Source organism: Nomascus leucogenys, chromosome 15 (assembly GCF_006542625.1).
Source record: "Nomascus leucogenys isolate Asia chromosome 15, Asia_NLE_v1, whole genome shotgun sequence".
NCBI lineage: Eukaryota > Metazoa > Chordata > Mammalia > Primates > Hylobatidae > Nomascus > Nomascus leucogenys.
In genome coordinates, this window is record NC_044395.1 from 6027894 (window position 1) to 6054718 (window position 26825).

At 50.2% G+C, this 26825-nt stretch overlaps 2 protein-coding genes across 4 annotated transcripts; one reads left to right on the plus strand and one right to left on the minus strand.

Annotated features, from left to right (window-relative positions):
• Positions 1-25753, minus strand: KCNJ5 (potassium inwardly rectifying channel subfamily J member 5). 3 transcript variants are annotated; one of them, XM_030829687.1, is made up of 4 exons: positions 25362-25615; positions 7045-7133; positions 4767-5713; positions 140-584 (listed from the first exon to the last, which is right to left on the minus strand). In XM_030829687.1, exons 3-4 carry the CDS (start codon positions 5701-5703, stop codon positions 262-264), a joined length of 1260 nt encoding a protein of 419 aa, XP_030685547.1. In that variant the 5' UTR covers positions 5704-5713; positions 7045-7133; positions 25362-25615; the 3' UTR covers positions 140-261. The 3 variants fall into 3 exon arrangements, with proteins under 3 accessions (XP_030685545.1, XP_030685547.1, XP_030685546.1); XM_030829685.1 differs by lacking the exon at positions 7045-7133 and having other exon boundaries at positions 1-584; positions 25362-25753; XM_030829686.1 differs by lacking the exons at positions 7045-7133; positions 25362-25615 and having other exon boundaries at positions 220-584; positions 4767-5788.
• Positions 12490-14518, plus strand: C15H11orf45 (chromosome 15 C11orf45 homolog). The gene is given in 3 exon segments (XM_030829689.1): positions 12490-12625; positions 13619-13706; positions 14362-14518. Coding segments are annotated over 3 exon segments (381 nt in total).
• Positions 25754-26825: the final 1072 nt, after the last annotated feature.

Genomic DNA, 26825 nt, shown 5'->3' on the forward strand with positions numbered 1-26825 from the left:
GGAAATTCATACTGGCCTGGCCCTTAGCCAGCACCCACAAGAGGCAGCACTGCCATGGGAGGCCCAGGCAGGATGCCACTGGCTCAGGGAGGCCCTGTGCTGGGAGCCGTGAGGCCTGGGTTTATGGTTCCTCCCCCCAGCCTTGATGGCTCCTGAGCCCCCAGACAGCACACTCAACAATTCCCCTCCCCTGGTCCCAGGCTTTGCAGTGTCTGTGTTCACTGAAGCCAGTGACAGGAGGTCTTAGGGAGGCTGCAGCCCTCACACCGAGCCCCTGGCCCCCCTGGACCCACCCAGCCCCTTGGGCTCATCCTCTTCCTTCTGCTCAGCCTCTGCATCCAGCTCTGCCTCAGCACAGCCCTCCAGCAGTGGGGGGCTGGGGAGGTACTGGAGGAGCCGGCCTTCCCGCTTCATTTCTGCCAGCTCCTTGGCACAGCAGCTGGGTGTGTTGGTCTCATAGGTGTCGTGGAAGGTGTTGTAGTCCACCTCATAGAAGCCCTTTTCCAAGGTGAGGACTGGTGTGAATCGGTGGCCCCAGAGCACCTCTGTATCCATGTAGGAGCTCCGGGCTTGGCAGGTCATGCCTGGGGAAACGGAAGTTACATGCATTATGATGCAATCATCCATCCATCTATCCATCCATTCATCCATTCATCTATCCATCCATCCATCCATCCATCCATCCATCCATCCATCCCTCCATCCATCCAGATATGGAAAAAAAGGCAGGAAAGGGCAAAGATATATCCATCCATCCATCCATCCATCCATCCATCCATCCATCCATCCATCCAATTATCTATCCATCCAGATACGGAAAAAAGGCAGAAAAGGGCAAAGATATAGCCATCTACCCATCCATTCATCTGTCCATCCATCCATCCAATCATCCATCCATCCATCCATCCATCCATCTAATTATCTATCCATCCAGATACGGAAGAAAAGGCAGGAAAGGGCAAAGATATAGCCATCTACCCATCCATTCATCTGTCCATCCATCCATCCAATCATCCGTCCATCCATCCATCCATCCATCCATCCAATCATCCATCCATCCATCCAATCATTCATCATCCATCTATCCACCCAATTATTTATTCATCTATCCTTCCAATATCTACCCATCTATCCTATCATCCATCCATCCACTCATCTACCCAGTCATCCATCCATGCAATCATCCATCCATCCATTCATCCATCCATCCATCCATCCATCCAATCATCCATACATTCATGCATTCCTCCATCCATCCAATCACTCATCAAACATTTCATGAACATCTACTTTGTGCTAAGCATAGTGGAGATGTAAAGCTGAATAAGACACAGTCCTTGCCCTGGAGGAGTTCAAGGCGTGGTGGTGGCAGAAAATTAGAAATCAACATGCAAGATTCTGAAAGTCATTTCCTAGAGATTGGAGTGAAAAGATGTTGGAATAGTTGAAGGCAGGGACTTGGTTCCTGAAAACAGCATTCAGGTCTAGAAGATTAAGATGGGAAAAAAGGCAGGAAAGGGCAAAGATAAATTCAGCATGAATGAACACGGAGAGGCTGACAGGCATTTGGAACATATGGGGATTGTTTTGGGTAGACACATATGGAGAGAGGGCTTCACACTCACATACACACACACATACACACAGGAAGAGGAGCAGACGCACACACAGAGCTTGGCTTCTTGATTTGAGGCTGCTCCAATGCCTCGTTTCCCTGTCTACTCAGCCCGTGCCATGCCTATGCTATTTTTAGGTGTCGCTTTCTCTCCAGAGAGGAGGGCAGCTTTGTTTATGGATGAGGAGGCCTCTGTGCTTAGGGTCACAGGAAAGCAGCTTTCTGATATTTAATCTTCTGGCCAAGGAAGGCATTAACTGTGCTGGTTGGGTGCTGAAGGCAACCATCTCCAGCTCCCACTTTGGGCTTTCTCTGGGAGGGGCTCACACAAAGCAGACCCAGGTCCAAGGCTGCTTCTCAGCCCCAGCGCACTCACACAGGTGGGCTCACAGCCTGCTCTCTGCTCTCAGTGATGCCTGCCTGGGCTGGGTCTCTCCCTTCAGTCCTCACCCTTGGTGTCCCCACAGCCTTGGCAGAGAGGGCCAAACAGGGCCCTGAGCAGCCTAGACCATGCCAGACATCTGCAGGCTCCCAGGGCCTTGGGAAAGGTATGGGCAGGAACTTTCCCCTTTGGGCTCCTCCTGCTCCTCATGGGGTGTGGCAGCGGCTGCCCTATAGCTAGAGATCCTGCTGTGTCCCTGTCATTGCTCAATACATTTGGAAAGGATTCCCCAGGTGTCAGGTATAGTGATCAGCACAGGGTGCTCCTTTTCATGTTGAATCCTCCCAACAGCTCTAAGAGACTGATTTTCCTCACTTTGCTAACAAGGTAAGCAGCTTGCTCAAACCCACTCAGGCAGGATATGCCAGAGTTGTGCTACTCAAGCTGAGGCATGGATTCCCAGCCCATACCTGGCTGCATGTGCCTGACAACCAAACCATCCACATCCAGGACAGCTGTGGGCCAGGGTCTCCTGCCCTGTCTCCCTGGATCTCCCCTACAGTTTGTGAGACAGAGCAAGCATAGCCCAGGTTGTGGGAGGGGAAGGAGGCCAAACCGTGAGAACAAGTGAACGGTGGGCCCCTGACTTTGAGGGAGGCGTGGTTGGGGGTGCAGCAGGGCTGATAGCACTGGCTCCCTCCACTATGAGCCTCTCCCCACTGCGTGGCTGGGGAGTGAGGATGGCCTTGGAGAGTGGTCAGGCATGCTATGATTTGACCCCATGTCTCTCACCCAATCCCTTTTTTGTGGCTTCAGAAATGCAGCCTGTGTCCTGATTCTGACCCCGGAGCCAAGGGCAGGGTGACCTGCAAGCCCCTAGCTCTGCGGGGGAAGCTTCCTGAGTCCTGACTGTCCTCAGCCACCGGGATGTCCGCCTGCCACCATATGCTGCCTGCCAGGCTCCAGCCCCCAGCAGATGGCCGAGCAGCCCCCTCTGGCACCAGTCCCTGGAGCTTGTCATTGCCCTCTCCTGGTTCCACCGACTTCAAAATGGGAAGGCTTGTGGAGTCTGGGTCTGAGTCCCCTGCCCAGCAGCCAGCTTCCTGGGGGCTGGGAGGTGTGCTTGGCCATCTTTCTGACAGGCCCCTAGTATTTTAGGGGGGCAGAGAGATGAGAGAAGCTCCAGATTTGTAAGTGGAAGAGCTGAATATGAACACTCACTGTCTATATAATGCTTTTTAGGTTCAGCTTCGACATCTGTAAAATGAGACTAAGCCAGCCCTACACTGTCATTTGCAAGAATTAGAAAAATAGGCATGCATCATTTTGAGCACGACTGAATTTCTAGAACCCATCCTTAGGGCCTGACAAGCTGCTCATTGTACCTGGTTGAAAAAAAAAGAGAGAGAGAGAGAAAGGAAAGCACGAGGAAGAAATGAAATACGCAGGATGTTGGGTTTCGCTGGGAGTGGGGTGGGGACTAGGGTCCTCTACCAGAGTTCAGGCAGTCCCAGGCTTTGGACTCCCTGGAGCCACCTCACAGAGGTCTGCCATGGATGAGTGGCTGAGGAACTGGGGGGTCCTTGGCTACCAGCTGCCGGTGAGTGAGGAGGGAGGTGCCATGCTGGCTGCACAAAGGGCATTTTCTTGGGCATACATGGATGTCGATGCCTCAGCATGAATGCACTGTTTTTTTGTGAGAAAGCAACCTTGCCTGCCCTGGGTTCACTTAGCCAAACTTCTGCAAGAATGCTGAGGGCTGGCTGCTCCAGAGGGGGCCCAGCAACAAAAGCCCTTCCCCTGCAGCAAAGGTCTCTCCAAGTAAACGGTTGGTGAGAACCTTTTGAGTTTAGGAAATTCTGCATCCCCTCCTTTCCCAGTGATGAGACTCAGTGGGTAAGGACAGCGAGAAGTCCACTGTAAAGAAACCAGTTCGCTTTTGTTTCACCCTGTGATTACCAGAGCCATCTGACCAGTGAGCTCTTCTGGGTAGAACACTTGTTCCAAGAAGGGGCAGTTTGTCCTGTTGGAAACAAGTGCTGGCTCTGGTGTCCCCTGCCTCAATTTCCATCCTGGCTCTATCACTCGAAAGTGCTTGTTCTTGGGCAAATAATTTAGCCTGTCTCTGTCCCTGTTTCTTTATCTGTACCTTAATAAAAACTATCTTGGCTGGGCACTGTGGCTCATGCGTGTAATCCCAGCAGTTTGGGAGGCCGAGGCAGGTGGATCACAAGGTGAGGAGTTCAACACCAACCTGGCCAACATGATGAAACCCCGTCTCTACTAAAAATACAAAAATTAGCCAGGCGCAGTGGCGGGCACCTGTAATCCCAGCTACTCCGGAGGCTGAGGCAGGAGAATCGCTTGAATCCGGGAGGTGGAGGTTGCAGTGAGCCAAGATTGGGCCACTGCACTCAAGCCTGGGTGACAGAGCAAGACCCTGCCTCAAAAACAAACAAACAAGCAAAACAACAACAACAACAACAAAACTCCACTATCTCATAGGGCATGGGAGGACATTTGGCCAGATGATGGATGTTTATTCTTTAGGACGGTGCCTGAAAGTAGGGAAGCTCCTGTCAGTGTTAGCTATTGCTATTACTCAATCTTGAGTACCAGTACCCCTCAAACCACAATTTAGGGATTGAATGTGTTGCCTGTGCCACCCCAGGACTCTCAGGCACAGACCTGCATCTTCTGGAGTCACAGTGGCCTAAGTCTGAAGTGTAAGTAGGGCCATCTGTGGCTGAGGAGGACAAAGCGCCTTACCTGTGGCTTCCACCATCCCTTCTAGAATGACCACGACTTCAAACTCTTCCTGATGCAGCTGAGCCTGAGACATCTCCCAGAAAGGGCTCTTCTCGTTGATCTCGTGGGAGATGATCAGAGGAGACACCAGGAAGAGGCGGTCATCGCCTGTGTCGAAGCCCACGTTGATGTCTGTCTGGTTCAGGGGGATGAACTCCCCCTCTTTTGTCTGCCGGGACTTGATGAGCTTGGCCCGGATGGAGGCCTCCACGATGTGGGAGTTGCGGAGGTCGCCCACCCGGAACATGAGGCACAGCTTCTCGTCCCGCATGGAGATGACTGCGTTGTTAGAAAACATGAGGGTCTCCGCTCTCTTCTTGGGCTGGCTGATCTTGACAAACATGCACCCCACCATGAAGGCATTGACGATGGAGCCCAGGATGGCCTGGACCAAGAGGAGTATAATCCCCTCCGGACACTTCTCTGTGATGACTCGGAAGCCATACCCAATGGTTGTTTCGGTCTCAATGGAGAACAGGAAAGCGGACACGAAGCCACTGAGGTTTTCAACACAAGGAATCCACTCTTGGTCACCAACATGGTCCAGGTCACCCCGGATATAAGCGATGAGCCACCAAATGAAGCCGAAGAACAGCCAGGTGACCGTGTAAACCATGGTGAAGACGAGCAGGTTGAAGCGCCACTTGAGGTCCACCAGGGTGGTGAAGAGGTCACTCAGGTACCGGTAGGTCTCCTGGACGTTGCCGTGGTGCACGTTGCACTTGCCACTCTTCTCCATGTAGCGCTGGCGTGGCTTCTTGCCCTCGGCCAGCAGGCGCGTACGGTCTGTGGCAATGGGGACATAATCGCGGGCCTGTTTGGGAACCTTCTTGGGGTCCCAGGGAGTGACTCCAATCTCCATGTCCTGGTTCATGGCATTCCTAGAATCGCCAGCCATAGCTGGGATGCTTTGAGTTAAAAAAGACACCATCAGTGAAGTGGGCTGTTCTGATTCACTAGAACACAAGACGGAAGGCCACCCCCACCCCGGGGCTCTCCCAGGCTTCTCCTCTGTTATCCAGGGGTCAGGGTGTGAAATCCTCAAGGGCAGGGGCCTCACTCTCTTATAGGGTTCTTTTGTATCCCTCGTGCCTCGTACAGAGTCTAGCATGTAATAGATGCTCGCTAGCTGTTTGTTGAATGAATAAATGAAAAATATCTAGGTGCAAACTACACATTAAGTGTTTAATGGGTTTGAGAAACCTGGGAGCAATTTAAAAAGAATACTCACAATGGTTTATTAAATGCCTACTATGTCCCATGCATTACACGTGGATTGTGGCTTTTATCGCCACAGCAACTCACTGGCTTTAGATACTGGAATCCCGACTATACAAACACTATATTGTTTGCTTATGAATCAGGCTTAATTCAAACAGTCTCTCTCCCACCATCAGAATGTAAGCTCCGCAGGGGCATAAGTTTATGTTCGTTTTGTTCTCTGATATTCCAAGCACTTAGAACACAGCCAGGCACATAGATGTATTCAAAAAGTACTTACTGAATAATTGGATGGATAAATAAGAAAACGGGTTTCCAAAGAGGTTAAGTGACACCCAGGCCACCAAATATCAGGCAGAGCTGATATTTGGATTCCTGCTCGTCTGGCCCAAGCCTGTGCTATTTCTTTCATTCCTTGCTGTTTCCATTTATCTTGAGGTCTTTTAGCAGCAGACAGAAAGGAAAAGGCGGCATGTGTCTGATTTGTCGATTGGCCACCCCTACCGTCTGAGCGTGAAGTCTGCAGCCATCTGAGCACTTATTAAAATGACAAATTGCTGTGTGGGCCCGCCATTAGAAAATTAGATTCCATTATTCCCTGTCCTCTAAGAAATTGAAATGGACCGGATGTTAATGGCCCCAAAGCTCTTCAAAGGGCATAACATGTTTGTGGGGGTACCTGCCACACTTCCAAGAGATACCCAGACACCTGCAATACAGGTGTCTGATAGTTCCCTCAAAACCCATTTAACGTGCTTTAAGACTCTCATGCAGTTAGGAAAGACCTCTTTAATTAACAATAACAGACTACATTTCTGAGCACTCAGAAGCCAGGCACTGCACTAGAAAATTTTTATCCATTAGCTGGTTTACTCTTCACAACATGGTTAGATAAATACCATTGTTATCCCCCCATTTTTCAGAAGAGAAGAATGAAGCTCACGTAGCGTGTGGCCAAGTGAGGTTTTGGATCTAGGTTTATCTGGCTGCAGCCCAAAGGCTGACCCACAGCACTCACCACACAACGGCCAGCAGACACTGATGCTCCGTGGCTCATGCTAAGGCCGATGACCTGCTCCCTCCAGAAAGTTCTATGAGCTTCTGGCCCTGGGAAACATCACCTTAGGGATACTATCCTTCAACCCTTCTTCTTCTTTATAAGTAAGCCTTCCTTGAATTCACAGTTACCCTCCTTCCCAGGTATAGGGTCCCCCAGGAACCCCCACTTACTTATCTGTCCTGATCGAGAAGCACAGAATGCCTAGACTGCTCTGTCACCTGGCCAGCTGCATGTCGTTTCCTGCAGGCCTGAGCCCTGGAAACATTCCCTGGCACTGAAACCCTGTTTAGGTTGTTACCTGAAATACTGAAAGATCAAACGTTGCTAACCATGTAGGAATTAGCCCAACCTTAGGACAAATAACTCCATAACCCAGAGCCCTTGCTGCAGACACACCTAAGCGGAGCATCTCTTTTCTTGCTGTCTGTCATGAGGACCAGTGCAGCGCTCTACATGTAAGTCCCCTAATGAGTGCTTTGGATCTTTTCTTGCTGTCTGTCATGGGGACCAGTGCAGCGCTCTACATGTAAGTCCCCTAATAAGTGCTTTGGATCTTGGTGCTTTCTTCCTTGGAGTCTCAACTGACCCCATTCGGGGACGGTTTGGGCAGTCCCTTGCAGGAATTCCCCTGCCACCATTCTGAGGGTGACTCCAGCTACAGGTTCCACCAGGCAGAACACCAGGAAGCTGTGTCCCCAATAGAACAACCTGGAAAAAGGTCTGTCAACCACTGAGCCGACTGTCTAATGGCAAACCAAGGTGGATTGCAGCTGTCCTGGGAAGTCAGATGAGCCTGGCAGGCCTTTTCCTGTGCTGCCTGGGTGATTATAGCGATTTCAAGGTGACCTTTAAAACATCATATCAAAAGGTCATCTGAAGGGCTTTGTCCCAGGCGTCCATTGGCCATTTCCCATTCTGCATAGGTCCACCTGCTTCCTGCTCCTTCATGTGGCAGTTAACGAAGATAAATGAGACAAGGAGGAAAATGCTTGGGGCTATCTTTGCAGAATCCCAAGCAGGAACTTGCTCTGCCTTAAGTGGGAGACTCCATCCTGAAAACCCAATCACAGATGCTGAGAGATGGTGGAAAATGCTGCTGTCCCGAGGCCCCGTGTATTCTGGACACCCCAGCTGTTGGAACCAAGATAGGGTTCCAATGGGGGTGCTGCTGCGGACTTCCTGAGCCACTGAGGTTGGGCAGGGCAGGCACAGTGCCCACAAGCATGAGTCATCGGCCGGGGCACATGGGAGCTCACATCCTCCTGTGCTGAGCTCTTTGGGGAAAACAGCTTGCTGCTGATTTTCTGCACTGTTTCCTTCTTTATTTTTAAACATACTTGCATACATTCTTGTAGGCGAAGGCTTTGTGCTGTACTAGAAATGGGAAAGTATCTTCTAGCAGACTTCAGCCCAGGTAGGAAAACTTTTTGCGTCTGGCAGATAGGAAAAGGTGGTTTACTTTCGATTTGATATTGGGATGCATTCCTGTGCGCTGGAATCATCTGCGAAGTCATTCGTTGCTCAACCCAGGGTAACATCTGGATTCTAACTCAATGTCCAACAAACCCGCTTTGTGGTCCAAAGAAAAACAAATTTAACTTTCTTTGCCTCAGTTAAACTCTGCTATAAATGCCAGATAATATTCTCTGCTCCTCCAGCCCTGGGAGCCAATTGTAGGGATTCATGGAAAGAATGCATGATACAAACCTAAGTATAAATAAAATAAACATACATATTCATAATCTCTCCTCAAATTGAAATTTAATGCAATATCCCATTAACTCCATTTTAAAGATGAAGAAAGAGAGGTGGAGAATATCTAAGACAAATAGCTAAATGCCCAGTGGGCAATTTGCAGGGCAAGTATTGAGCTGACTGGCATGGAGCCTCTACTGTTCAGATTTCTTCTAAGGGTAAGTAAAATCCCCATCCTTGAAACCCTGGCTTCCAGTGTTGTGTGCCTATCAAGTCAAAAGGATTTTCAGGGACAATGGGGATGAAATTCTTTAATCAGGTTTTTGAGATCCGTTCTATTAATTATGCACTCATTAAGCACACATTAATTGAGGAATTACTATAGCCAAACCCCTGTGCTAGGAGCTGGACATAAAGCAGTGAAGAAGATAAACGCAGAGCCAGCCCTCCCATAGTTGATATTCTAGCATTTCCTCTTTGAAGCTAGGGTTTTTGCAGAACTGTCTGTAGAGGACAGACAGGGAGGAATGCTGTGGCTGACCTAGGCAAGCTGAGCATCCTAGCTGCTCTCTGCAGGACCCAGGGGAAGGCACTGACTTGAGCAAATCCTATTAAGCCTCATCAAGCCTGTTACTTCTCTTCTTCCATCCTCTCCTGTGTCTGTGAATGGGAAGCTGTGTTGAGACATGATGAAAGCTTTTGGAAAAGACAGAGCTTCAAGTCCAGCAAAGTGGTTTAATCCCTTTGATAGGAAAACGTGGAGAAAGACTTAAAAGAGGCAAAATCAAAGGAAGTTGTATTTCAGATGATGCATTAGTGAATGTGACATCCATTTAGATGGACCTCTGGATTAAGAATGTCAAACGTCACACACCCACAGGGAGAAAAACTTGGTGTCATGGCGTGGTCTAGAATGTCAGGAGTCAGGGCCACAGCAACTTGATAAGAGCCTTGCTTGGGGGTCAGCAGGGCTTCCTGGAGAGACCACTGGGCTGGGAGTCTTTTCTCAGACTCAGTCTTCCTATCTGTGATCACAAACATCTTTATCAATTTCCTACTTTCTAAGATATGCTGGATCAAAATGTACCACTCTCTGAGCTTTGAAACACAGGATGAAGTTGGAGGAAGAGGAATGGAGGAGGGCGTGCCTATGTCTCATATGGAGATATTTGTATACTCTTCTATGGGAATATATATGACTGTGCTCATAGGAAAATGCTCCAAACTAGTTGCTGAATAGGCTGCCCCAGTCCCCTCAAGGCCCTTTAGGGTTAGCAGGAAGCATTCAAGGTGTTACACTTGAATGTAACACCAGAATACATGCTGGGGACAGAGAAGGCACTTGTAAGTAGGCAGAATTCCAAGACACTCTCGTGATTCCTGCCCCCTGGTACACACCCCCTGAGAAACCCCAGGAAATCGTCACTCCCATGACTGGGGCATGTCCTATGGTAGAGCTGACTTGAAGAAAGAAAGTTCATCTGGGGTGAGCTTGACCCAATCCTAAGCCCTTTGAAGGGATTGGGCTTTTCCTGAAGTAAGAGATTCAAATTATTAGAGGAATTAGGCAGAGGGGGCTTCTGCTTTGCTGGTTTTAAAGATGGAGGGGCCACACGGCAAGGAATGTGGGTGACCTCTGAGAGCTGACAGCAGCCCCCAGATGACAGCCAGAGAAAAAGTGAGGACCTCAGTCCTACAACCACAAAGACCTGAATTCTGCCAGAACCACAGGAGCTTGAAGGGGGCCCTGAGTTCCACATGAGAATGCTGGCCTCGCTGACACCCTGGTTTTGGCCTTGTGAGAACAGAGCAGCCAACACAGTCGCATCAAGCCTGGACTTCCGACCTACGGAACTGTGAGCTGATAAATGGGTGCTGTTTCCAGCCACTATGTCTGTGGTAATCTGTTACGGCAGAAATAGAAAATCCAGTACAGAAAGGGAAGCCAGATCATAAACAGTTAGGAAGGCTGACTCTGGCGTCAGATGACCTAGGTTCCTATTTTGCCTGGAGCTGAGGCACATTTGGAAAAGTTACTTCTCTAAGCTTCCGTTGCTTTATTCGGAAAATGGGGATAACAGTACTCACCAAAAAGAGCTGCTGCGAAGAGGAAATGAAAGGTGTGTGTATAGTGCCTGGTTTGCAGGAGCTCTCCGGAGAGGCAGCTTTTAGGATTTTCCACCAGGGGGCAGGGCTGGGAAAGGGGCTGGAGGGGTGGGGGGTGAGGGGCAGGAGTGCTTCCAACAACTTGAGGATAAGGAAGGAGAATCAACAAGTCCCGAGTTCCTAGGGTGTGTCAGCATCGTGCTCCCACTCCCAGGAGAGAGACATTATCTTCAGTTTACAAAAGGGGAAAACAGGAGAGTTTAAAAACCTCGCCCGGAATCGCACAGCTAGTGCTGCGGGCTCTCCGGATTCCGCAGCAGCTGCTCTGGATGAGGGCATGCCTAGAGGCCCCGCTCCGCTGCAGCGTCTGTGCGATTGGGAACCCGTGCCCCCTTTCCTCCCCCAGCCCCGCCCCCCCAGTAGCCACGCCCGAAGAATTTTCTAAGACCTTTCCCTTTCGTCCCTCCCACGCCTGAGGTCCAGGTCCCAGGGCTTTCCCTTGCACCTTCATCCCCGGCCTTGCAGAGGCCTGCTTCTCGCTTCCAGGGTCGCCAGAGCGCCCCTCCCGCCACCCCGCGATCTCCTGGCCGGATCCTGCGAGAGAAGGGGAGGAGGTTGGGACGGGGGAGGGGGGCTGCAGTAGGGGAGGGGAGCCTGGGAGAGATGGGGAGGGAGGCTGGGACGGGGGAGCCTGAGCGTGGCAGGAACCGGGAGCCCTGAGCGCCACAACCTCTAGCGTGGCTTCGGAGGGTGGCACAGGGGATACCCCTCACGCAGCAGGGGACGAAGCCCCCAGTGGGGCTGGATAAGGCGATGCTCGCCGCCTGGGTTTGGCCCCCTAGTCAGCTGCAGCTCCGCGGCTGCGGAGGAGGCGGGGCTGGGGGATGAGGGTGGGAGGGTGAGAGCCAGGAAGAGCCTGCGGAGGGGAGACAGAGGGCCTGTCCCCAGGGAACGGGCTTGGGGAGGCCGTTGGCAGTGCCGGGGACTCCCCGCCAGCGGGTCTCTCTTCCTGGAGGAAGGGTGGGCCAGCGGCCCCAGCCACCCAGAGACTGTGCCCAAGCCACACAGGCGGACAGGATCCTCCCAGGGGCCAGTCCTGGTTTCCCAGCTTTTCACAATTACCAACCTTAAAACAAAACAAAATTATCTTCTAGTGTACTCGGAGGTTTAATGGCACAGAGCCCGGTGGTAATAAATCTTTAAAAACCCGTCAGGTATTTCATTTAAGAACCTCACCATTTTGCAGCTATTTGTTCTATCAACTTAGGTCTGTGTCTATTTTTGAATTCCTGAATGTTTTACGGGTTTACTTTTTGAGCCTGTTTGTTTCATAGCACATGACGGAGTAGGTGTGAAATCCCAGGGGAAGCTGACACAGGGCTTCACTCAGTCAATTAGTCAGTCAGTGAACCCCCACTCAACACCCACTGGGTGTTTGAATTACGTTGAGCTCTGGGTGTGGACTGTGGACGGAGGTCGACTCACACTTCACCGGCATTCGTTCCTGTGCTTTCCCTTCCTGGGGATCTGGCTAAAATGCAGGTTCTGATTCTCTAGGTCTGGGGTTTCCAGAGTCCACGGTTTTGCTAAGGAGCCGCAGTGATGTTGATGCGGCTGGTCCTCAGAGCACACCTGAGTAGCACGACCTCTCTGCCCTGGACGCACGCTGCCATCAGCTGGGAGCTGGACAACGTGCTGATGCCTAGACCCAGAATCTGGCCCCAGGTGACTCCAACAGGCAATGAGATTGAGGACCCTTGATGCATTCTCTGTCCACAAGGAGTTCCTGCTCTGGTGGGGAGTACACAGGCAAAAAAAATCAGTGCAGTAGAGAGTGAGAGAGAGGTCAGGGTGCAGTTCTGAATTTGGCTTGTCTAGGGCGGGTGAGGAAGGGTCAGGAAGGCCCTGGTGAGGAAGGCGCCCAGTGAGCAGGGTGAGGTTGCAGAGCCTTGTGGGCCTGAGAACAGGGGAGCAAACCGTAATAATAGTCAGGCATGGAATCCCTGTTATGTGCCATCTTTGTGCTGTTTTTCATGCATTGTATCATTTAATCCTCAAACGGATCTATTAAGTCCATTTTAGTCGCCTCATTTTACAGGTCACAAAAGCAGAGTGATGTAGTCTTGCTTCAGGCCACACAGTTACTAAGCAGCGGACTAGGTTTTGTCTGATTCCAAAGGCTCTAAGTGCAGCCACTGCTGCCTGGGAGCTTGTTCCTCCTGAGCCCTTTGGGTGTGACGGGGTTGTTCTGAGCCCCCGGGGGGATCAGGCCCTGAGAAAACCGGCCCTGGATGGAGCCAGATCGAAACCAGCCTGATCTGCACCAGAGAAGGAATTCATGATTTCCTGCTGTGTGGCCTGCTGTGCACAGGCTGCCCAGCAGCTCGGGTCACTTCCCGCCAGCCAGGGCTGTGTTCTCCCTCTCCCTCCTGCTCCCCTCCAGCATGCTCCCTATTCGTCTAACAGCTGCTTCTCGGCTTTTTTAACCACACTACTTGCCCCCAAAGGTCCCTGATTGCTCCAAGGAAATAAGACGTCCACACATCCCAGGTAACACCTGTTGTTCTCTGAAGGTCTGCTTGGACAACGGCCCCCACAGTAGAAATAAGACCACCAACTGGCAGCCACTGATTTCATTCTTAACACCCTTTCACTGGAGTCTCCTTCATGTAAGGCAGGTCTGCCTCTGCCAGCAGTGAGGGTAACACCCCCTCACTCTGGAATTTCTCAGCTGGGCAGGCTGTGCATGCCACAGTAACCAGAACCTGTGGGTCTGTGCTGAGCTCTGCTGCCTACACCCATGGCTGTGGCTGTGTGAGGTCAGTGAGTGCCGCTGCCGGACCGCGTTCTTCCAACACAGACACACTCTACATCCTTCTTGGTCACGTGCAATTAGTAGGCTTTCTCCTATTTTTATTTAAATGGGACGTCTTAGACCCTCATTTTCATATTTTGATGTAGAGAAACATTTAAAATATTGCATTCTCTTTATTTTAGGAAAAGCAAATATACAAACCCATGATAAATGCAACCAAAACTTGCCCTGGGTTTGGGGGACGTGGTAGGGGGTGGTGGGGACTGTGGTGAGCTGTACGCACATGCAGTTCTAAAGCGGCAGCTGCTACTCGGCTCTGGTTCATTATTGCCTTGCCATGCCGTGGAGCCAGTACTGCAAGATCCTCCCTTTGCTTTTTCCAGAAAAGCCAGAAATTAAACTTTTGAAGATGAATTTTTTTCCATGTTGACCACTAATTCGACAATTTTTGAAAAAGTGAGCAAGCCATAGAAAATCTATGTGTGAGTCAGATTCAGTCTGTCAGCTGCCGGTTTGTATTTCTGGGCTAGGGAGTCCGAGAGAGGCCTTTTCCGCCCATGGACATGTTGGGCTGTGTTGTGAGTTAGGCTGAGAGTGGTGTTAAGGGTTGTGGTAGTGCCACTAAATTCCTCTCAGAGCCTCCCTGTTTGCACTAACAGGTCTGCCACAAACACTACCTGTCAGTCCTCAAGACAATGAAGGCAGGAGGCCCGGCAGGAAGAGGAGAACTCGATCTGCAAGGCCCATGATAGTAGACAGGGCCGCCTGGGCTGCCCCCTCAGTGCCCATCAGCCTGGTTCCCGTGGTCCTAACTAGCCCTGTCTCCTTGCCAATAGCCCTGTGCTCCCCAGCCCCCTCCCCCATGCAGATGGCTGCTATGACATCCCTGTTCCTTAAAGTGCGGGGTTCCTCGCTGCCTTCTCCTCCCTAACTGGCACCCTGTGCAAACCTGCTGCAGAGAACAGCATCTTGGGCAATGCGATAGTCCTCCAGTTCACCCACAGTAAAAATGGTCTCAATGGGGAGAGATTTCTGACTGCAAGCGCTACGAGTCCTTCCAGAGGAGGGCTGGAGGGACAGGAGGGCGGATCAGGTGGCCTCTTGAGCTGGTTCCTGGCGCCGATGTAACGGATGCTGATTACCAGCGGTGAGGGCATCGTGGAAAGGACTGCAGAGCTGTGCGAGATGAGTGGAATGAGGCCACAGGTGCTGATATTTATGCCCAGGATGCTCCTGGCTGTCATGGGCTCCCAGGGGCTCCAGGCATGCACAGCTCTTCCACCTCTTCTCAAAGCAGAATAACCCCAGAAAGGGCAACTTTACTATCCAGGGGGGCTAGAGTCGCCGGTGGCTGTGCGTGGGGGCTGAGGGCTAGAATCAGGGCAAGGGGCTTTCAGTGAAACGCAGAGCTAGGCAGGGACAGCGCAGATCTTTGTGCCAGAGAACAGTCTGTGTCAGATGGGACACTTCATCCCCGCGGAGCTGTCCGTGCACACAGCATTCTCTGATTGCAAGCTGTTAAGCGCTCTGTGGAAGGGAGCTGCTGGGAAGGCGGACGAGGCATCTCAGGTGGGTGAGGGGCTCCCCTGCGTCGGCCTTGCTCAGACTGACCATCCCTGGGGAGCTGTCACTGGCTCCCAGGTCTCCCTTTCTCAGTACATCCTGTGCCTCCTTTCTGGGCTGCCTCTGTCCCTCAAAGGAGAGCTCCGCACATGGGTGGGATTATTGCTGAGAACAAAGTCAAGGTGTTGACGAGGATGCAGGACTGAGGTTGCTCCCAGAGTCACTCAGTTGTCCCTCGTTTTGCTTGGAGACACCCTGACCAGCGCAAGCTCTTCAGGGAGCATCTTTCCTGTCTGTGCCACATTCTCCATGGCCTTTGCACTCTTTTTGCTTTTGTTTTAAACACGTCATCAATTCATTGCCTGCAGCAGCTTGTACTGCCTTTTGGTTTTTCTTTGCAGAACAGCTCTGGAAGTGAAGTGTGTGTGTGTGTGCGCGTGCACTCTGGACTAGATGCCTTACATGCGTTAACACACTTGATCAGCTCAGCAACACTGTGGAATAAGTGTAATGTGTCCATTATTCAGATCAGGAGACTGAGATTCAGAGCAGGGAGGGAACTTGCCAGAGACCACATGGCTCGCAAGCAGCAGAACCTGGGTTTGAACTGACAGCAGCCTGACTTCAGAGCCCACGCTTTCCCACCCTCCTACTGCACACCCATTTGAGTCCAGCCATCTTGGTTCTGAATCATAGCCCTGACCCTCCTGGCCACATCCTATGCTCCACATTACATGTTACTCTACAGGTTACCACCCTGGGTCTCTTTCCTATATAAGAAATAGAAATATTTGTGGAAATCCTAATGTTCATGACATCTCTGCCATTTGATCAAGAAAAATTCTGTCCTACCAAATACTGGTGAAATGTACTTGGCCCCCCTGGATCGGATGGGTATAGGTTAAGAGCAGATATAAGGTCTGAAATAATCCCGGTATTCCTAGTATGTGGAATTATTATCATGGGATCATAATGGCAGTTTGCACCTCTGTTGGGCTCCTTCAGCTCCTGTGTTGGCTCGTGAGAATCCTGTCACATTAGTCCCCTTTTATAGTTGGATAGTTGGGCTTGCCAGAGGGCACGCAAATTTGGGTTAACTCATTTCCAGGATTCTGGCATTGTAGACACAGAAACGCCGACTGTGAAGTTTTATGTAATACAAACACTGGAAGATTTAGCAATAGGCCTGCCAGGTGGCCCTGACTTCTGGCTGCACAACAAAGGGGGGCTGTTGGTGCCAAATGGGGCAACAGAAGGTGAGTTTGGGGCCTGCAGAGCCTCGGGTAGCCCAGAAGAGCAAGAGAGAATCGGCTGCTCATTTTAACTCCATCCTTGGAGGATTCCCCACCACAATTCTAAGGAAGTGATAAAACCTCATGCATTATTTTCTGATATCTGGAGAGAAACACGTACCCTAGAAATGCTGTGGACTAATTCCATGGTTACTTTGTCATTAAAGAAACCAAAATACTGAGAGGTCACCATGAACACAAAAAGGCAGAGAGAGAAGGATTAAATGGTGTTTCATGTAAGGAGTTTTAAAGGGAGACCGAATTCTAGTCTGAAAGGAGTGCAGGCAGATCTGGCATTTTGCTTGGGGAGTTCAATTCTTTGGAGAAAATACAGAGACAAAAAGACCATTTTGATGGTATTTAAAATATCCCTCTGTCCAACATATCTAAGTGAGTCTAAATATATTCAGCAATTTTTAAAAGGGCAGATATTAGGCCCGATTCAAAGTATGGTATACAGATTCGAAAGGCTTAGTGATAGGTGAGTGCCTTTCAAGTAACTTTGCATCACAGACAAAGCCCGTTATTGAGGACTGCACCTAAGGAGCAGGCCCGTGAGCTTGTGACTGTTTCCCAACCTGCCAGGCTCCCATTTGCTTCGGATGAGTATTTTTCTGCCCTCCCTGGTGAGCCACTGTGGACCACTTGCCACTCCTTACACCCCTTCCCTTTAATACCTAGCTTGGCTTACTTGCAAAATCCACATGCACCCTCCTGAATCTCACAGAAGATGTATGATAAATCATGGCCATGAAAAGGGCACGGAAATCAAATTAATTAATTTTGCTTTTTCCCCATGTTTGTTTCTGTCTGTCTGGTACTTTTCCTTTTTAAGCCTGGCATCTCTTTGAAAGTGAGCCGCACAGTGATAATCCATTTTCCTCATTGTAACCCCACAGTGTATGTATTCCACATTAAATAATAAAAGGGATTAATAATTAAATCAAAATGAAAAACCACTTGTTTCCTCTCTATAACCCAAGGGACAGATTTCCTGGGCTGGTGCCAATTTATCAGTGATGATTAGGGAATATGAAGTAGAAGTGCACAGAGATGACAGGCTGAAAGCAAGATAATGCGAATTTGAATATATTCATATACAAGTGAAAAGGATGAGATGGTGAGGGAAGGTAAATGTGAGAAAGAGCCACAGAAACTGGACATAACAGGTAAAATCCCAGTAATTATAGTCACCTACTGGGGCTGTACCATATACCCGATTTTATTCCAAATGCTTTACATGTATAAACTCATTTAAGCATTTCAGAAAAGGTATCAGGTAGATACTGTTCTCCTCATTTTATAGATGAGAAAACTGAGGTGCAGGAGGGGGAGTCAACGGCCCCAAATCTAGTAAGTGGTTGATCTGGATTTGAACCCAGGCTGAGTGGCCCTTGACTCACACTCGATGTCTGAGCAACTCCACAAAAATGGAATGCTTAAATGATCCAAGAAAGAAGAGATAGACAAATATCATGGGATAAGAAATAAAACAGAAAAATCCATTGAGAATAAGAGAAAAACAAAGTGAAAGAAATAGGAAAGGCCAGGCGCGGCGGCTCACGCCTGTAATCCCAGAACTGTGGGAGGCCGAGGCAGGCGGATTACCTGGGGTCAGGAGTTCGAGAACAGCCTGGCGAATACGGTGAAACTCCAGCTCTACTAAAAATACAAAAAAAAAATGAGCTGGACGTGGTGGTGAGTTCCTGTAGTCCCAGCTGTTCGGGAGGCTGAGGGATAAGAATTGCTTGAGCTCAGACAGCAGAGGTTGGCAGTGAGCCGAGATTGTGCTACTGTACTCCAGCCTGGGTGACAGAGTGAGACTCTGTCTCAAAAAAAAAAAAAAAAAATAGAAAGAAAGAAATAGAAAAATTAGAGTAAGGAGTTGAGAATGAAAGAAGGATTTAAAAAAGCAAAGAACGAAAAGGAAAGACAAAGTGAAGTGTAAGTGGATGTGGGCATCAGAATGAAAGCTGAGGAGGAGGAAAGAAAGAACAGATGAGAGACCCAGCTGAAGGGAACTGCATCTTGGCGCTTGCCATGGGGCACTGCTCATGCGCTAACTTATTTGACTTTCCCATGGCATTTCAAGGTAGGTGTTATTAGACACATTTTACAGAAAGAGAACTGAAGGTCTGAAAGACTAATGTCCAAAGTCACACAATTAGTTCATGGCGGAGCAAAAAGAACTGCTGACAATTACAAAATGCCAAAGAAAGAAACTGAAGAATAGCAAGTAAGTGGAGAAACATACTGTATTCATGGATTGGAAGACTCAATATAGTAAAAACGTTGATTCTCTCTGAATTCATATACAGATTCAATGCAATTTCTATCAAAATCTCACAAGAGTTTTATAGATATAGATAAAATTATTCTAAAACTTATGTGAAAAGGGAAAGCAACTAGAATAGATAAAATAATTCTGGAAAAGAATAAAGTGGAAGGAATCAGTCTACACAAGTTCAACTCATTACATAACTGCAGTGATCCAGATTATGTGGTATTGGCAGAAGGATAGACACATAGATTGATGGAACAGAACCGAGAACCCAAAAATAGACCTTTGCAAATATGCCCAACTTATTTTTGACAAAAGTGCAAAAGGAATTCAGTGGAGGAAAGACAGCCTTTACAACAAATGGTGCTGGAGCAATTGCACATTTTCAGGCAAAAAAAAGAATCTTGACCTAAGTCTCAGACTTTATACCAAAGTTAATTCAAAATGGATCATGAACTTAAATATAAAGCAATAAAACTTTCTAGAGAAAAACATGGGAGACACTCTTCAAGATCTAGGGCAGGCAGAGTTCTTAGACTTGACAAGAAAAGCACAATCCATAAGAAGACAAACTGATCAATAAAACTTCCATCAAATTAAAAACACTTGCTCTGAAAAAGACTGTTAAGATGAAAAGGCAAAATTACAAAGTAGGAGAAAATATTTGTGAATTACATATCTGACTGACAAATGACTGGTATCTAAAATATATACTTAAAAATTCTCAAAACTCAACAGAAATAACAACAAAAGCCAATCGAATTAGAAAATGGGCAAAAGACATGAGAAGACATTTTGCTAAGGAGGATATGTGGAGGGCAAATAAGCACATGAAAAGATGGTCAACAGTCCAGGCGTGGTGGCTCACGCTTGTAATCCCAGCGTTTTGGGAGGCCGAGGTGGGCAGATCACCTGAAGTCAGGAGTTCGAGACCAGCCTGGCAAATATGGTGAAAACTCGTCTCTACTAAAAGTACAAAAATTAGCCAGGCATGGTGGCACGCACCTGTAGTCCCAGTTACTTGGGAGGCTGAGGCCGGAGAATCGCTTGAATTCAGGAGGCGGAGGTTGTAGTGAGCCGAGATTGCATCACTGCATTCCAGCCTGAGCGACAGAGCAAGCCTCTGTCTCAAAAAAAAAAAAAAAAAAAAAAAAAAAATTGTGGTCAATGACATTAGTAATCAGGGAAATGCAAAATAAAACCCAATAAGATAGCACTAGAATGGCTGAAATAAGAAATAGTGACAATAACAAATGTTGGCAAAGATGCAGAGAAACTGGATCACTGATACATTGGTGGTGGGAGTGTAAAATGGCAGTCACAATGGGAAACAGCTTGACAGTTCTTTGAAAAAAAAAAAAAAACTAAACATACAACTACCAGATGACTCATCAATTACACTTTTGGGCATTTATCCCAGAGACATGAAAACCTATATATCTATATTCACAAAAGAACCAGTACACAAATGCTTATAGCAACTTTATTCATAATAGCCCCAAAGTGAAAACATCCCAGATGTCATTCAGTAAGTGAATGGTTAAACGAGCAATGGTACCTTCCCACTATGGAGGATTCCCACTATGGTACATTCCCACTACTCAGCAATAAAACACACACACACACACACACACCCCTCACCCCCACCCCCAACAAGCACACATACACACCCCTAAATGAATCCCCAGAGAATTTTGTTGAGTGAAAAAAGCCAATCCCAAAAGATTACATACTGTATAATTCTACTTACATAACATTCTTGAGATGACAAACACAGACCAGTGGTTACCAGAGGTTAAGGAGAGGGTGGGGTGGTGGGGTGGGATGGAAGTGGGTGTGGCTATAAAGGGGCCACGTAAGAGGTCCTCCTGATGATGGAAATGTTGTTTTCTTATCGGTTATGTATTCGTTTTGATAGTGTACTATAGTTTTGCAAAATATTACCACTGACAGAAACTGGATGAAGGGAATGGCAGATCTCTGTTCATTATTTCTGAAACTGCATGTGAATCTATAATGATCTCAAAATCAAAGCGTTTAGTGGAAAAATAAAGAATGACTGCAGTGGATAAAGAGATAGTTAAAGAAGCATAAATGCACTAAACAGCATTTATGATCAAGAGGATGAGTGAAAAAAGACAAAAATGGAGGGGAAAAAAAGAACCAGACTGAGAAAGAGAGAGAGGGAGAGGAAGAGAAAGGAAATAAAATGTGACCAAGCATGAGTGTTTAGGAGTCAGGGGAGATTGAAAGAGACGCAGGAGAGGGGGTAGGGGCTGGGGGCAGGAGCCCTGGGACAGCCGCAGGCCCAGGCCTCCCTCCCTACTGGCTGGTGTCTGGCCTTGGCTCCCTCCTCTCCAAACCCCTCCCTGGGCTCCTTCTACCCCTTCACCAGCAAATCTGTTTCTCAAGCCCCCTTAGAAGCCTTCCCTGCTCCCCAAGGGCACCCTGCCTTCGCCCCTGCGACCCCTGTGCCTCTCCCTAAGGGCACGCAGCACCGATGCTGGAGTCTCTCCGGGCAGCTCTGCCCCCCCAGGCAGTGGTCTGAGAGCTCGGAGGGCGGGCAGGCCTGGTGTGTAAGATCCGCCTGTCTAGCTCAGGTGCCTACACAAGGTCTGGCCTGTGGTAGGAGCTCCCTACTCATTTTTGAGGGAGTTCTTCTGGAGAAGGACACTTCACAAAGCAACCTGACTTGGTCTGGGAAGCCTTCATACTGTGATGTCCAGTGGGCTGGTTCCTGGGGCTTGACACCCAGGGCTTCTGCTGGCACTGCTGGACAGCCCCCTTGCTGAAGCAGAAGCAGCACCTCCCACTGCCCAGGGTTCCAGGCACCAAGTGCTCAGCAGTGCAGTCATCCCTGGGGTTGGGGGGGTGGGGGACACACTCTAAGGGGGAGACACAGGTTTGGTCCCAGGAAGCATCTGAGGTCCTCTGGGTTCTTGCACCGCACCCCACTCCCATTTTCCTTTCTGAGCAGCAGGAAATAATGTAGGATGATGGCATTGGACCTCCCTGATTGTAAAGTTGGGTGCCTGAAATCTGGGAGAAGGGGTAGGGTGGGCAGCACACCCAGCCCCGGACCACTGAGTCACAGGGGATGAGGATGAGACTCCAAGTTTGCTCTCTCCTTCCCTCCCCAACCCCTCCATTTCTCCCCCACCCTCACCCTTTCCTGTCCCCCATACTATCTGGCCACCCTATCGATTGATCCCTGGTGACCAGGAAGTGCCGTTGCCACCTGCCAACTGGTCAGATGATCCATAACCTTTGCCCTCAGCTTGCTCTGGCCTGGAACGATAATGGAAGTTAACATTTTAAGCACTAGCCAGGATCTCCAGGGTCACATGTTAAAGCTTTGGCTCTACCATTTAACTTAGCACGGCTCTTGGCAAGGGTTCCCGCCATCCTGGGCCCTGTTGACTAGAATAGCTCCCTTATCAGAATGTCAAGGTAGGAGGAACTAGATAAGCTGCTGCTGCACAGGCAGGGCCTTCAGAGGCAGCTGCTCACACCAGCCTTGGCTGGCAGAACGTCAGAAGTGGAAGCCGTCCACTCTGTTTTAAAACAATTCCAGAGAAAGCCACTCCTCAAGTCTTTTTGAGAAATACACTCAGGTATTCTTACTCAAATACCTCAATACAATCTTTTGAACTGGAACTCCCATTCTTCTTTTTTTTTCTTTAGAAAAAAAAACACAGAAAGATTCCTTCATGGCTGATGACTATCTTAACAGTTATCTGATGACAGATCTGCTCTTGGAAACACTGCCAGCCCTCAATGACCTGTCTATAGCTCATACGCAGTGAACATTTTCATCCAAAAATGGCCCCTTTGAACTACCTATGGATTCCCTGACCCCTGCCTTCTCTCCACCATCCTTCCGTCTCCAGCCTAAATAGTCAATCAGTATTGGCTCAGAAAATGCAAGTGTTTGCTGACATTCCCCTAAACAAAAAGCATAACTCTGCCCCAACGATCACATTCCAAGGTTTTTAAAAATTAATGATTGCTGGCACATGATAGGTGATCAAATGAATGGTTGTTGAACAAGAAAAAAAAATGCAAAAGTGGATGCAGTTTTCAAGTACATGAAAGCACAGGACACCCGTTTGTGGCTTCGCCCACAGCAGGCAGGAAGAATCAGGTCATTTGAAGGGGAAATGGGAAGCAGAGAATGGGCATTCTGGTTGTTTCTTCCCTCCTTGGGGGTTTACTTCATCACAGATGACTAGAGCAGCCTTCAGAGTCTCCCAAATTCCTGGACAAGAAACGCAGTCAGGTGCTCGCAGAAAGCCCCAAAGGGATCTTGCTTGGCACCAGGGACAGCGAGGCTGAGGACTGCTGTGACAGGGCGACACACGTGTCTCTGCTGGACCCACAGACAAAGAGCTCTGCACTGCTCAGGACATGCCAGCAGACTCCGGGGAAACCACGATGGGGAGTCCCACTAAGATCTGACTTCATCCCAGAGAAGACAGCTAAGCTTTGGGGACAGCCCTGGGCAGAGTGAATGTGGCCCAGGTTCTCTTTGACCCCCGCTCACCCTTGGCTCCTCCTTTAGCTGAACTGCTCCCTGGATGGAGCACATTCATTTTCTGTTGAATGCAGGCAGGCTACTTAAAAAATGCTGACTGTGAGTAATGCCAGCAGTTTATAGTAGCTTTTGGAGAGGCCAGAAAACAGCCATGACTGAGTGGCTGGTTCCCTTTTTGTTGGAGAGCTAGGTAGTAGGTCTAGAATATTGTTCTGGGGACAGTCCTTGTGCTTTGTGGAAATGTATAGGCATATTCTCCATCCGTTCTTTTTCTTTCTTTTTCTTTTTTTTTTGAGATGGGGTCTTGCTATGTTGCCCCAGTTGGTCTTGAACTCCTGGGCTCAAGTAATCCTCTCACCTCAGCCTCCTGAGCTGGCTCGTTCTCTGTGTGTTGCTTCCCCTCTTTCAATGGTGGCCCTGTTGCTACTCTTCCAAGAAGCACATACCCTGTGCCCTGAGCCTTCCACTGAAGGCCTTATGCCTCTAGGCAGAATGGTGCCATCTCAGGTGGGGTCCATAGATAGTTTAAAATACCAGCCAAGCCGACCACGCTCTTTATGCCAGAGTCTAACCACGGGCCTCTAACTCCCACATCATTTGCTCTGCCCTGTTCATTCCTCAGATTCCAGAAAGCCTGAGGGCCTCATTCAGCCAGATGATGCAGTTTACACCTGGCTTTGAGGAAAAGCAGGGATGTGGGAAGACAACAGCAGCTTTCAGAATTAGCTTTTGTTAGTGGAAAGGCCCTGGATTTAAAGCCAGAGGACAAGAGTTCTGGAGATAATAATGCTGCTGCCACTTAGTGCCTGGAATTCTGTTACCCTTACTCTTACCTATAAAACAGAAGAAATAAGCTCTGCCCCACAGGACTGGTGTCAAGATGAACTCATGTAAACGTATCTAGCTCGGCACCTTGGTTTCATAAATATTAGCCTTTTCCTCACATGGAAAAGTGCTTTGAGAACAGAAAAAAGCATGGCTTTTGATGAAAACGAGGTACGTTTTGGAGTCAGACCTAGGAGAGGATCTCCCTTTATGAGCTGTGCACCTGAGGCAAGTTGCACAGCCTCTCTGGGCTGCAATTTTTCCCCTGTAGAAGGAGGATGATAATCTCAGCTTATTAAAAGGATTGAAACACAGTAAAATACTTGGCACGTTCCTGTTGATCTTCTTCTGGTTTTTGAAAAGGCTCCTGGAGCAGGTTTTGGGCTGGCCTTGCTCACCCTGATGTTCAGGGTGGGTCCTAGAACTTTGGGGGCCGGACCGGAGGCCCTCCACAGCCCCCGGGGTAGGACAGCCCTGTTTGAGGGGAGGCACAGATAAAACCAGGGGGCCAACAGCTCCGCAGGGAGAAGCACTGACTTGAAGAGAAGGGGAGCAATGACAGGGCTGGCCTTCTCTGTTCCCTATCCTCTGTCCTCAGCCTTGACCCCTGGCCTTTCTGAACCGTTTGAAAGCTGTTTAAAAGGAGATAGGGAGGTACGCAGGAAGTGACTTGGGCAGCGAGGGGGGCAGAAATCACAAGGCCGTGTTTCCAATTTGGCCACACTTAAAAGAGAAAGCAAGATTAGGCTGGGGATCTAAGGCTGAGGCGGACACCGCCCCCATCCTGGCCCTCCCTGCTCCCATTTGAAGGAAGAGTCCTACCAGGTGAAAAATGTCCTCCCCACCCCACCCACTCCTGGCCACTGTTGCCTCTCAAACCACTGCTGGGAGATCTGGGGCACCCCCAGGTAGCCCTGGTCTAGTGCCAGAAGTGAAGGTGTTTATGGCTGGGCTCCCAACGCCCAAGGCAGCCTGCAGCCGCGGAGATCTCCAATTCCCTAAACTTGGACCTGCCCTAAGCTTTTGCTTATCCCCCCTGGCTCCCAGTCTAGCAAGTCCCCTGTGAGAGCCTGCTGCCCAGGCGATGGACACCTGCGGGTGGCGTCCTGCCCTCCAGAACCGCGAGCTGGGGGAGAAACGGAGGAGGAAAAGAAGACAACTTACTTGTTGAGATCAGAGCTTCCGAGTCCCACTGATGCTAACTTCTGGGGTGTCCCTTAGCGGCGGTGCAGGGGGCGCTCAGGGCTTTTGAGGGGACTCCCCAGCCCCTGCCATGACCCCACGGAGGAGCTGTAGCTGGAACCTCCCCCTGTCGTGGGGTCCTGTGGGCAGAGGTGCCTAAGCCATCCTGTCCCTTCACTCGCGGCCCCTTGGGTCACTCCCTTTCTCTAGCGAGAGCAGCTGGAACAATCTCTCTCTCTCTCTCTCTCTCTCTCTCTCTCTCTCTCTCCTCTCGCTCTCGCTCTCTCTCTCTCTGTCAGTGTGTGTGTGTGTGTGTGTGTGTGTGTGTGTGTCCCCTCCTCCCTCTCCTCTCTCCCTCCGTCCCTGGTACAGATGACTCTCTGGGTAGTAACGCGACTGGAAGGGCCACTGGCATTGGCGGCGGGGGGCGGGCTGGGGTGGGGCGGGGGCTCCATGTGATCGGGGACGCCGCCAGCTCGGTAGGACTGGGAGGGAACAGGAAGGCGGAGAGAGAGCCCGGCAGGCATCCAGCCCTCCGCTTGCGTCCCCGCGGCCCCCTGCGCCCTCCCCCGGCTCCCCCTGCCCCCCCCCCCCCGGCTGCACCCCTGCTGCGGGGTGCCAGGGACGGAGACCTGCGCGCGCGCGTGTGAGCGTCCCATGCCTGTGTGTGAGCGCCGCGTGTCACGCGTGTCCGTGTGTGAGCGCCGCGTATTCAGTGGGTGCGGTGGAGCAGACAGAAAGAAGGGAGAAACTATCAGGGCAGAAATCTTGGCGCGGAGCCTCGGCGGGGCTGCTCCGTCGCTCCGCGGTGCGCTCAGCGGACGGTTGGCAGCATTTCGCTGTTTCCCGAGAGGGATGGAGCAGATGGGGGAATTCCTCTGGGAAGGCGGGGGAGCCACAGTCTGGGCGCTGCATCCCCCGCCCGACGGCTCTGATTCCCACAGTGGAGCGAGGATTCGCGGGCCCGATCCGCCAGCTGCAGGTGGAGTAGGTCCAGGGACAGGACCCAGGCTAGCTGTCCCCGGGCTCGCTGCTCACCCCGGACGATCTCTCCCCGGCGTGCGGCGGCGGCTGGGCGGCGATGGCTGGAAACATGCCCTGCACGGACAGGAGGCCGGAGCAGCCCGGAGGGAACGGAGCTCAACCTTGCCCAGGCGTGGGCAGAGCCGGCGTCCTCCGCGCCGCCTCCCGGCTCTCCCTTTTGGATTCCTACCTGCCTTGAGGACAGATGATGACCAGAGTGTGTTCTTTAATTCGTGGAAGCCGTAGGAAAGGCAGCTGCCAGGGCAGGCTGAAAGGGAGGGCTGCTGCTGGGGAGGGCCGGCAGGTGCCTCTGAGGACCGGTCTGTTCAGGGTGGCCCTTCTCACCCGGTGGTGTTCCTTCTGGCCCCTCTCTGTGACCCAGACTTTTGGGGTCAACACCCCCCACGACAGCCCCCTCTCTCA

What these genes read in the sequence shown, in the direction of transcription:
- KCNJ5 (XM_030829686.1), bottom strand. Translation starts at nt 5,736, where the DNA reads ATGGTGTCTTTTTTAACTCAAAGCATCCCAGCTATGGCTGGCGATTCT. An exon ending in AGGGATGGTGGAAGCCACAG is followed by an intron (nt 585 to 4,766) that starts GTAAGGCGCTTT and finishes CCGTTTCCCCAG; the next exon opens with GCATGACCTGCCAAGCCCGG.